This window comes from Haliotis asinina, chromosome 9 (assembly GCF_037392515.1).
Source record: "Haliotis asinina isolate JCU_RB_2024 chromosome 9, JCU_Hal_asi_v2, whole genome shotgun sequence".
NCBI classification, from domain to species: Eukaryota; Metazoa; Mollusca; class Gastropoda; order Lepetellida; family Haliotidae; genus Haliotis; species Haliotis asinina.
Genome location: NC_090288.1, coordinates 62,658,698 through 62,671,491, shown reverse-complemented (window position 1 = coordinate 62,671,491; position 12,794 = coordinate 62,658,698). Strand labels below are relative to the sequence as shown.

At 43.4% G+C, this 12,794-nt stretch overlaps 2 protein-coding genes across 2 annotated transcripts in view; one reads left to right on the top strand and one right to left on the bottom strand.

The window, feature by feature from the left end:
- Positions 1–12,794, top strand: part of LOC137296089 (protein rolling stone-like) — a 355,451-nt gene that overhangs the window by 271,002 nt on the left and 71,655 nt on the right. The window lies entirely within an intron of this gene.
- Positions 1–12,794, bottom strand: part of LOC137296474 (uncharacterized) — a 78,931-nt gene that overhangs the window by 23,319 nt on the left and 42,818 nt on the right. The window contains exons 8-10 of the mRNA XM_067828263.1: positions 10,060–10,271; positions 9,528–9,608; positions 8,967–9,096 (exon numbers count right to left, since the gene is read on the bottom strand). Coding sequence (XP_067684364.1) covers positions 8,967–9,096; positions 9,528–9,608; positions 10,060–10,271 — 423 coding nt within the window. The remainder of the gene's footprint in view (positions 1–8,966; positions 9,097–9,527; positions 9,609–10,059; positions 10,272–12,794) is intronic.

The following is a 12,794-nucleotide window of genomic DNA, read 5'->3' as shown; positions in this document are numbered from 1 at the left end:
AGACCGTTTTCGTGTTGGATATGTTAGAGGGTTACTACAAGGATGTGTTCGATAACATCGTTATCATGTGCCCTACTCTGAGCATGAATAAAACGTACGCGCGACCTTGGGTGATGACGGACCCGGACGTACACAAAATCGACCCTGGAACACGTCTGCAGGACTGGTTGAAAGCTCTTCACGAGAAATTTAAAGGGGAACCGACGCTGTTCATACTGGACGACTGCAGCGCTAATCGCGAGATAACAAAAAAGAGAGACATGCTATCGTACCTGGCCTTCTCCGGCCGGCATGCAAATCACAGCGTCTGGGTGCTAACACAGAAGTTCAACTCGGTGTTGAAAGACCTCAGGGAGCAGACACGATGGGTGGCCTTATTTCACTGCAAGGACAGGGATTCGTTCGAGGAGTGTTTGAGAGAGAACGATGTGATGAGCAAATTAGAACGGGAACGGGTGAAGAAACAGCTCGCTGAAACTAAACACGCTAAGCTCGTGCTCAAGACCGACCAACCAGTAGCATATATAGTATGCTAAGCAAAGCTAAGCAAAGCTAAGCTAAAGCTAAGCAAAGCTAAGCATATAGCTATGATATTCGAAGTGTTTGTCGTGTGCAACTTAACCTTCATTTCTCTGTGTTTTGTCTGCATCGGGTATTATATAGTTAAAACTAAATCTTACTTGTTATATTATAAGATGGAGTGTGAGGAATTGCTCGAACAGTTGGGGGTCTCCACCACGCCGCCGGCAGGCCCCACTGGGGATTCCCCCAAGCGAGAGAAACTGGTGGCGTTGGCTGTTGGCGGCAAAGCCAAACATTACTTTGGAGACTACACTCCGGATAAAATTCACAAAATGTCAGTCGAAGAAATCGATAAGCTGTACGCTAGATACGAGTCCCGGCTCGGAGCAGAAATGACAAAGACAATAGGATTGGCTATGACCCAGATATACACCGGTATTGTGTCACATTTCCTTCCCATTCCACCAGAGCGCCGACTTTACCTGTGGGAGGACCTAGATAAAGACCCTTTTATCGAACACGCCGTGAGCTCTATCAGCTGCGGGCTGTACCACAAATATGGCATGTTGTTGGCTCCAGTGACGGCGGCGATTATCACGGCAAAACATTGTCAATTTGAGAGAAAGAATAATAATAATAGTATAGATGGATGCTGCACAGGAAACCCCAGTGGAGGAGACCCCACCCCCAACAGTGACGGTGGAGACCCCTTCAACAGTAACCAGGCAGAAGAATCCTAAGATAAAAAACGGTGGTGTAACCAACATAAAGTGACCAACCCAACCCGACTGTTGTTGGCTGTAGGCGTAACTGCTGCCGTGGTTATAACATGGTTATACGTGGGGGTACCCTCCCACAGTGAGCCACCACCCAACAGTGAGCCCCCCACCCCCACTATTGACCCGCATATCATGTTATAATTTTAATATTTTATATCATATACATAATGTCTGAGGGGAAAACGTTCGTCAACGACGCATACCACGCCACAGTGGTCGCCAGTCTAGCCGTAGGGTACGCTCGGTTGACTAAAATGGTGCTTAAACAACCAACTATCAAGCTAGATTTCAACCTGCAGGATATGGGTATGCTCATAATGAACCTTGGTATGGCGATGGCCACAAAAGACATCCTAGTAAAACAAGGAATAATACCTGATAATATAATGAAATAAATATAGGGATGGCCACGATAGCTATGATGGTCGGTGGGGCGTTAGTGAATGCCCTGGCATTTTCCGGGAGTAATTTCCTCTTCTCGAAACTACGAGATGATCACGCGGCTGAAATACAGGAAGAAAGGAAGCGGCACGATCTCGCTACTGAGAAATTACAAAGGGCACAGGCCGAGTACGCTAAAAAACGTCTCCAGAGGATCGACTTTATTAACGAACAACTCACGCGTGAAAACCATGCCGTTCAAACATTCAACGATGTCGATGAAGCAATGAAAGAATACTACCTACTAACTGGTAAACAATTGGAACCGCTCAATAAACCCACACTCGCTCAGTACTACACACCATCCAAGGGACAAATGAATCGTGAACTGGGCTTCATAGTTTTGGGTATAGCAGCTACTGCGTTGGTTGCGAAGCAATTAAACTAAAATACCTATATAAGTAAACATGAGACCCGCTCCATACCGATGCGAATACATACTTATGGGGAAGACCGAGGCCTGTGGTAGGAAATGCAGGAATCAGGGGTTCTGTTGTTTCCATATGGGAAGTCCTAACTACACGTGTTCTGTGTGTGGTATCGGGGTTAAAGGGCACTACTGTCTATGTAAAGCTCACGGAGCGAACGTAGTCAGACATCAACTCATCTACGAGAATAAAAAAGGCTACATAAAAGAACGTAGGCGACTGCTCAAGATAGACTCCAATGCGTGAACCAATTAGACATTGGTTCTCTTAGGTGTAAACACTATGTATACTGTGCGCGAGCTAAAGCGGGTCGCAAAACAGAGAGGTTTTCTCGAATGCGGAAGTCAGCATTGTTGAGATTACTAGGTTTAGAAGCCCCTCCTACGGTAAAACAAGCGAAACAGCTTGGATACACGGGTTATTCAAACTGGTTAGTCGGATTGTTATCACATGATAGAAGACTTCCGAGAATTGGTCTCTTAGAAGTATTGAAATATATTTTTTAATAAGGTTACTGTGAACCAATTAGACATTAGTTCTCTTAGGTGTAAACACTATGTCTACTGTACGCGAGCTGAAGAAGGTCGCAAAACAGAGAGGTGTCATCGGGTATTCTCGAATGCAGAAGTCAGCATTGTTGAGATTACTAGGTTTAGAAGCCCCTCCTACGGTAAAACAATTAAAAGCTCAAGCAAAACAGCTTGGACACACGGGTTATTCAAACCTGGGGAGAGCCGGGTTAACCGCATTGTTATCACATGCCCCCGTAGCAAAACCTCCCACTGTAAAGCAACTGAAAACCGAGGCACACGATTTGGGTTTAGGCGGGTATTCTCGTATGAGAAAACCACAGCTTGTAGAATTATTACGACAGAATAGAGCTATTGACCTACAGTTCGTGCGCACTGAGCACGCCGTAGGCAACTATTTGAGAGGTTGGCGCATGCGCGTTGATAGAAACATAGACATTACAGATATCAAGCCTCTGATAGCTGATAAGATCAACCAGGAACTAAATAACCTAGGAAGTATCAAGTTTCAGATCACAGTGAAAATGTCGCTCGATAAGCAGGTCTCCACAGGGACCACTGAGTATGTTCAGCCTTACTTCCGAGGTAAACAAGAGGTCGTCACACATGCAGAGACCATTGACGCATCAATCGATACCAGTTTTCAGCAGATACGAGAATACCTAGAACGCTACACACACTTGGGGTCCGGGTGGGCTGTAGATAAAATCGATAATGTCTATCTAGACATAGCTAACTACGTGCCGTTCAGAGGCGGGTCATACCTAGCCTTGCCTCCCTACTATAGGAACAAACATGCCATAGTAAACGTTAAGAATAGAGGAAACGATTGCCTGAGGTTAGCTATCAGGTCAGCCTTATTTCCAGCTGGCACTCATTCAGATAGGCTTTCTAGCTATCCCCAAGATGATGGGCTTAATTGGGATGGTATAGATGAACCCACCCCAATATCCCAGATCACTAAAGTAGAAAAACAGAATAATCTGGCTATAAATGTCTTTGGGCATGAAGGTAACACAACAATAGTACACAGGGTCAGCCCGGTGAAGGATTGCCAAGTTATCAATATATTCATGATCCAGCGAGGTGAAAAGTATCACTACACGTGGATAAAACATCTCAGCCGGTTGTTGCACGACCAGTCGAAACACGTTGGGGAAAAACACTTTTGTGTACGATGCCTACACGGTTTCAGTCGAGCTGATTTATTAGAATCCCACCGGGATGATTGTCAAGGTGTGGGGCAGACGGCCATACGAGTCGACATGCCTAAGGAAGGTGAAAATATCCTAAAATTCAGTAACCACAAGAACCAAATGTCTGTACCTTATATCATATACGCCGACTTCGAAGCCTTAGTTGTGGGGGAATCCCCCACACCCCCCAGTGGTGCCGCCGGCGAGGCTCTCAGTGGTAGCTTCACCCACAAGACACAAGAGCATAAAGCCTGTTCGTTTGGATACATTGTCGTCCGTTGTGACGGGGAAACGAAAGCTCCGGTAGTGTATAGGGGCCCTGACGCGGCTGAAAGGTTTCTAAAGTGTTTGCAGGAGGAAGAAAAAATTATTAGGAATGCATTGTATAGAATTGCTCCCATGCGTATGACCCGAGTCGACAGGCTAGCTCACGCTAGTAGCACTAACTGTCACGTGTGCGACTCACCACTTAACGGTGATTCGGTGAGAGATCACTGCCACATAACTGGTAAGTATAGAGGCGCCGCTCACAGCGCGTGCAACCTCAAGCTTAAAATCAACCCTAAGACAATAAACATCCCCGTTGTCTTTCACAACTTGAGAGGGTACGACTCACACTTGATCATGCAGGCCATCGCGAAAATCGATGGTAATATAACGTGCATCCCCAACAACATGGAGAGATACATCTCCTTCAGTTTAAACGGACTTAGGTTCATTGACTCGTTTCAGTTCCTCCTGTCGTCACTCGACAGTCTGGTCAAGGCCAACAATACCTTCCCTATCACCGATCGATACACAGACGCCGAGACTAGACCCCTGCTTATGAGGAAGGGTGTGTACCCCTATGAGTACATGGATAGTTGGGCCAAGTTCACCGAGACCAGACTACCCCCTATTGACTGCTTTTATAGCAAGCTGAATGAGGCGTCCATCTCACGAGATGATTACTCGCACGCGACTAACGTATGGAATAAACTGGGTTGTAAGAATCTGGGTGATTATCACGACCTGTACTTGAGGACAGATGTACTGCTGATAACCGACGTGTTTGAAACGTTCAGGCGGACTTGTTTAAAGCAGTATAAACTCGACCCCGCATGGTATTACACCAGCCCAGGTCTGTCGTGGGACGCCTTGCTTAAAAAGACCGGAGTTAATTTGGAATTGCTAACAGATTACGACATGCACCTATTCATTGAGAAAGGCTTGCGAGGTGGGATTTCCATGGCATCCAAACGATACGCGAAAGCAAATAATCAATACGTGAAAGGTTACGATCCTAACAAACCAACCAATCACATTCTCTACCTCGACGCAAACAACCTGTACGGCTGGGCCATGAGTCAGTATCTACCTACAGGGGGATTCGAATGGGTACCCCACGTTGATGTTATGGAGGTTGCACCAGATTCGAACAAAGGGTATATCCTCGAAGTTGACTTAGAGTATCCCAAGGAATTACACACATCGCACAACAGCTATCCCCTTGCACCCGAACGTATGAGGGTTAACACAGACTGGATGTCTGAGTACCAACATAACTTGTCAGGTGGTCGTGTGACAGACGTTGAAAAACTCGTTCCTAACTTAATGAATAAGACCAAGTACATCGTTCACTATCGCAACCTACAGCTGTACCTGTCGTTGGGTATGAGGCTGACCAAAATACACAGGGTGCTCATGTTCGACCAGAGCCCATGGATGGAGCCCTACATCAGAATGAACACAGACTTACGAAAAAAAGCCACCAGTGATTTTGAGAAAAAAAATCTCTACAAGCTCATGAACAACTCGGTGTTTGGTAAGACTATGGAGAACCTGAGGAAACGCGTGACCGTGAAGCTGGTTAGATCTAGTGAGGAAGACAAGCTCAGGAAATTGATAGCCAGTCCGGCATTCAACCGTAATAAAATATTTACAGACAACCTGGTTGCCATACACATGAAGAAAAGCCACATAAAATTCAACCGGCCTGTTTACGTGGGGATGAGCATCCTCGATTTATCCAAACACCTGATGTACGACTTTTACTACAACGAGCTCAAGAAACAGTACGGCGACAGGTGTGAAGTACTGTACACTGACACGGATTCCCTGCTGATGGAGATTCGAACCGAGGACGTGTACGAGGACATGAAAAAACACCTCGATTTATACGACACCAGCGACTACCCTAAGACCCATGCCCTACACAGCACGGTAAATAAAAAGGTCCTAGGTAAGATGAAGGACGAGTGTGCTGGCACGCCCATAGCCGAGTACATAGGTTTGAGACCTAAGATGTACTCCATACTGAAAGCCGACAATAGTGAGATCCGGAAGGCTAAGGGGGTTAAGAAGTATGTGGTGAAACAACACATCAAACACGCCAGATTCAAGGAAGCCCTGTTCAAGACCCGTACCTTTAGACATAAAATGAACACACTTAGAAGTGATGGGCATAAGATATACGGACTGACTATAAACAAGACGTCCCTGTCGCCTATGGACACGAAACGTTGGATAGCTATTGATGGTATAAACACATACGCGTATGGATATGAAAAAATTTGAGGCTATTTACTACAGCCCGCGTGGGTACTGGAAAGGAGCTAGCGCAGTAGATAAGCTAGCTAAACTAGCGCGAGTACCCCCGGAGGAAGCCAAAGCGTGGCTTGAAAAACAAGCCCTGTGGCAGATCTATTTACCGGCACCACGCTACGTGCCTAGAAGGAGGTTCGGTATTAACATACCTAATAGCATTCACCAGGCAGACCTACTGTTCCTACCCCACGATAAGAGGTACAAGTATGCCTTAACCGTAGTGGACGTAGCCAGTCGTTACAAGGAAGCCGAACCATTGACCACGAAAGATTCGGTCCAGGTAGCCAGAGGATTTGAACGCATATACAAACGCAGCCCACTGACGTGGCCAACAGAGCTGCAAGTTGACCCCGGACGGGAGTTCATGGGTGCCGTGTCACAACTGCTAGTCAAACACGATACAAAGGTCAGGCGTGGCACAGCCGGAGCCCATCGCAGCCAAGCCATAGTTGAGAGATTTAATAGGACTTTGGCTGAGCGCTTGTTCGGTTATCAGTATGCTAGGGAGATGACCACCCCTGGAAAACGATCGACTGAATGGGTCACGAGGTTACCCAAGGTGGTGTCGGCAATCAACCATGAAGTCACCCGTCTCACCGGTAAGAAACCGGCAGACGCTATCACCAGCCGGGGGAACACGAGGGCGATAGCCGTAAGCGGGCCACCGATCCTATATGGTCAGTCAAAACTTACAACATAGATAAAGTGGATATGAAAACCGACGAACCTAACTTGTACTACTTGAGGGATGGGCCGGGTAGGGGTTTTGTAAGAGAAGAATTGTTGATCGTACCGTACGGCACAGTGTTACCTCCTACCAAGGCACAGTAATTACCGCCAACCTTTTTGTAGTAGGGGTAATAGTAGCAAGAGCTAAGGGGCCCACCAACGTCTTATTCAGTAAATAAGGTGTTGTAGAGACATTTCTTGAAAGTGGTCCAGAACTATCATTCCCTATACTACTCCATGTTTGGCAGTTTAACTCCTGAGAGTTTCTAGGACTTCGGTCCTGCCCCACAACGAAGCACGTGGGAAACATGTGGTCTCACCTTAGGCAAGTGAGTTTGTTCAAATTTGCCTCTGTTCACCCAGCAGAAAATAGGTACCCGGTGAGATAGAGTCTTGTGACTATAACCTTCTAGCGCTTAAGAGGGCAGCTTGGGTTATCCGGGGTAATGATAATCAGATTCTGATTAGAGCGTCCAGTGAGCAACTGGTCAGATGGACACTAGGCGCTATATAAGTGAATTATTATCATTATCATTATCATGTGCAGATACGCATTCTGGGGGTCGAGGGATACCATGTAGTCCACGGGCTCCAGTGACTGCGTGACTGATCCAAGCGTAAAGAGTTGAAAATACGGCGGCTGTACAAGGAAGGAGCAGTTGAACTCCTTCAAATCGTGAATCGGGAGTCATATTCTCGAGAAGGAGTTCCTCCACTGCCTCCTTGGCAATGAGAGTTTCCACCTGTTCCAATATCAACTAGAACCTGTCCGGATCGGGAAGCCGTTCGACCGGATGGCAGGTGAGAGGTCGAGGGGAGGAGACAGGATACAGGCCCGACTCCAGAATCTGACAGGGGGGGAGGGGGGGGGGCTGTGTTGGAAATTATGAAAGACAGGTGCATCACTTTAAGGGACCGGTTGTCTTTACATGTGGCACTTCAATGTGATGTTTAGGTACATATGATACCAATATATGGATTTAAATACACTTCAATATACATTTGAGAGGTGAAAGATGCTCTTCAGTGCAAAAAGTAAACTCACATAATGATACAGGACATTGCTTAACAAACCAATACTTGAATCAGAACAGCGACTCTAAGCATTATACGAATGCTGCCAGTACTATAGTGCGGTTACTGTGCTAAATTATACTTTAAAGTTGGTTTTGTGAACATACATTACAGTAAACTGCGCAGAACGAATATTGGGGACTGCCTGGTATCTGGTGACAACAACATTAGAATCCATGTCGACACGTCGCCTATACTAATTAAAGAAGTTTTGTAATAAGTTTAGTCCTCATCCGTTATCTACCCAACTTCTAGAATGCCAGTCAAAGAAGTGCTTGGTATCTGATCGCTTTGATATACGATGTTCGCATGACAGGCTACTAACGATAAAGTAAAGGCATTTTCTATGATACCCAATACCTTTGGTGGAAGATGTGACAAGTCAATAACGATGTAGTAAAGGTATTTTGATATGCCAAGGGTATTGTGTGTGGTATCAAATAACTAGTGCAAGATTCCACTATGACAAGTCACTGGTGTCAGTGGAAGGATATTGTGTATGATATAAGAATCTGGTGCAAGATTCCACTATGACATGCCTCCGTCCAGCTGACATCAAACAAGACGATTTATCATCATGTTTTCAGATAATAGTGAGTAGTGCTCATAACCTTTCATCAAACAGTGGGCTGCTATGAAAGGACAGCTATTAGGATTTTGCTTTCGAGATTGCTGATTTACCATTTTCTTCAACAGTAATCGTCCCAGATTGTGTGACAGTGCACGCCTTACACTTGGTTTCGTTGGACGAGGTCATCTCATAGCACACACACAGATCATCGTACTGAAAATGTGGGTCTTGTGGGGAGATCTTAAAAAAAATACAGGAAGAAAGTTACGATAATGATGGATATTGGTGCACGCTGACAAACACACAAGTAAAGAACAACTACAACCACATGACTGGAATTACAAATTGTGCCAGCTCCCATTTACAAGCCAGTGTGTGCTGTTTATGCCAGCTCCACAATTATACCAAGACATTTTGAACGGGTTATGTATAGTTAATGATATGTTAATGTTACGCCAATGTCTTCATGACGTCATAATTATACAGTTTGACGTCACCCTTCCACTGTCTGTAATGCAAATAGATACATCGTGTCACTAATTACTATCACTTACTGGAAATACTATTTAATGCAAAATTATAACAGTCATGTGTTTCATGCATGATCAAATTCATGAACCAATGTATTATGTTTCATGATGTGTTTCTGAGCCACGCATGCGCTCGCTCACCCATATTGTGTAATTCCCTGGTTTAACGTCGTAGAATGTGTGGATCAGGCTGGTGGCGTTGTCGGGTGGTTTCTCGTAGTCCTATAAAACAATTCACCAAAAGCAATAACTGATACATGAAGTTGCAGCACCACCAAGCAAACCTGACTGTCTCCTCTTAATGTTAAACAAATAGAAAGTGCTGATTAAATTGAGTCAAATGAATACATTTTAACAAACTTTATTGTATATTGGCGTGTTTTCTGATTGCATTGCATCGTCAGAACGTGCTCTTTGGATGTTTTGTTTACTTTTTACATTCCAATTCTACACTTTTCAAACAATTATTGAAACAGGAGTGACATGAACTCCGCTTTCACTTAACGCTTGATTTTCTGGGAAACACAGATGTACAACATCAAATTCGGTAAACTGTCAAAGTTTATGTCCATACGCCGAGCATGACCAAGTAACTTTCGTTCAGATATGTGATCAGTGTATGTAAATATTTTCATGTGTGTGTATCTTCTGTGGGGATTTAAGCATGACTTACCTTGCCATGGCACGAATAAGCCTCAAGAGTGTCAACAGTGCACTCGTGGTATAAGTTACTATGTTCAGGACCTTTATCAAGTCCAACTGTATATTTCCGGAAACGGTAGTGTTTCGGTGCCAAACTGAATCGCGCCACGATGTCTGCCGGTGCTGAAAAACGTTGCTTCTTATACAAGATCGACGACATCCACGTCCATGTTGAAGTCTCATCTACGACAAACAAAATTAGCATACATAGTTCCGTAAGAGCAACAGTTTCCGTTCATTTCTTTGAAAGGAATTGAAGAAGTTCTATAGATGAAGGAAAACCAAGTTCTATGGATAGTGAACTTCTTTTATGCAATGGGTTTGACATTTCGATGTAGGTACTAACACCGTCATCAAGCAAGTGATACATAGAGTTGTACACTGGAGTGAGTGAGTTGATATTTAACGTCACATCAGCAATATTTCAGCCATATCGTGACGAGAACATTTAATACTGAAATGACGAACATTTAATACTGTCAACGAGGGGCAGTAAAACAACTAGAATATCACAAATGGGATTAAAACTGGTGTGGAAAGTTAAAAATAATATCACTATTCGGACAATACAACATAAAATCACTCTATAGATTGCCAACAACTGAAGGTAGATCACCATACTAGGTGCCATGGGGACTTACAGTACCTTTGCTACCTGCATGGACCCTAGTTGGATTTGCATCATCCCCTCAGCTGTTAGCAATTTAGTCACATCTAGCCAAAAATTAAAAATACACATATATATACTACGATAAAAAACAGTGGAAGTCTAAACGTACATGGAACGTTTTGGGACTTACGTACCCTCTCAGGAGGACAATAATTTTACGGTACTTCAACCCCCTTTGAGGGTACAGCCACTAATAATTCAAGTTACTAATCTAAACTACCATGAATTAAAATGCAACTATCTACAGAATATAATAATCGAAATTCAGTGATGAAATCAATTTCTTTTAAAATTCCAAGAATTAAATGAGAACTTATGGTGTTAAAAAGGTCCTTCATTGTTTTTACATTGAAATATTTTTCCCTTATGATGGAGAATTCAACACAGTCAAGCAGGATATGCTTGGCCGTTGTTCTCTCATCACAAGGGATGCAAAACGGAGGATCCTCACCTTTCAATGGGTATGAATGAGTATATCTAGAATGGTCAATACGACATCTCCGCATGATTACCTCTTTAAATCTGGACTGACAACCCAAGTAGGAATAAGCAATATAGGGTTTTATTTCATGTAATTTATTTATGCCTACCTGGGTGTCCCACTCCTACTGCATGAGATCACGGATATAAGATCTAATGTTAGCTTTATAATCAGTGTATGGAATAAGAAGTGGTGTCACAGATTTGTTGAGTGCTGCCTTGGCAGCAAGATCCGCCATTGCGTTACCGGAAATGCCTACGTGGCTTGGCAACCAACAGAAGACGACGTCGTATTGGCCAGTAGCAAGATTATTATACAATTCAATAATTTGTATTAAAAGTGGATGTTTACAAGAAATTTTTAATAGCCTGAAGGCAAGAAACTGAATCTGAAAAGATTATATATTGTTTATGTTTAGGGTGTCTTTCGATATATTTAAGGGCTGTTAATATCGCGTTAGCTTCAGCTGTAAAAATAGAACTGTCTGGCAATCTTGAAGATATTGCGCCACTGCACCCATCTGTAAATAAGGATTTATAATTGCTATATTTATGTTTTAATTGATTATACTCTTGTTTATATTGTAGTTCATTGGCTTCTGATTTTCTTAATGTAGTTAATGTTAGGTCGACTTGTGGCCTAACCAATTGCCAAGGAGGAGAAGAAAGGAGACGGGAAGGAGCTTACATTATCCAGCTCAATGCTGGCAGCAGAAATAAGTGGTTTTATTCTTAAACCAAGAGGCGGAACAAGAGAAGATTTCATATTGTATAAATCCTCATACAGAGGATTGAAAACACAGTTATAAGCGGGGTTTGATTCATTTGAATATAGTTTTGTTACATACTGTAAAGCTAATTTTATACGTCGCTGTTCAAGAGATGGTTCATCAGCCTCGACATACAGGCTGTCAACAGGTGAAGTTCGAAAGGAGCCAAGACAAAGTCTTAGACCTTGACGATGGACTGAATCTAATAGTTTTAAGTTGCTTTTGCAGGCTCCGCCATAGACGATGGAGCCATAATCAAGTTTAGAACACACGAGAGATCGATATAGATGGAGAAGGGTAGCTTGATCCCCTCCCCATTTAGAATTTGAAACCACTTTCAACAAATCAAGTGCTTTCAGGCATTTAGTTTTAAGTGACTTAATATGCGGTAAAAACGTTAAGTGTGAGTCAAAATGAGGCCCAAGAACTTAGCTTCCTTCACAACTTTAATTGGTGTGCCATCTAGAGAGGGTTCAGGGTCTTTGTGTGGTTTGTATTTACGACAAAAATGTATGCAGTTAGTTTTCGATTTAGAAAATTTAAAGCCGTTTTCAAGATACCGTTTATTAAACTTGTTTAAACACAACCGCAGTTGTCGCTCAATGGTATGCATATTTTTACCACGACAAGAAATATTAAAATCATTAACAAATAACGATCCATCAATTGAATCGTTTAAAACTTTTGATAAACTGTTAATCTTTATACTAAAAAGTGTGACAGACAAAATACTGCCTTGTGGAACACCCTGATCCTGATTATAATGATCAGACAAGGTAGAAGCCA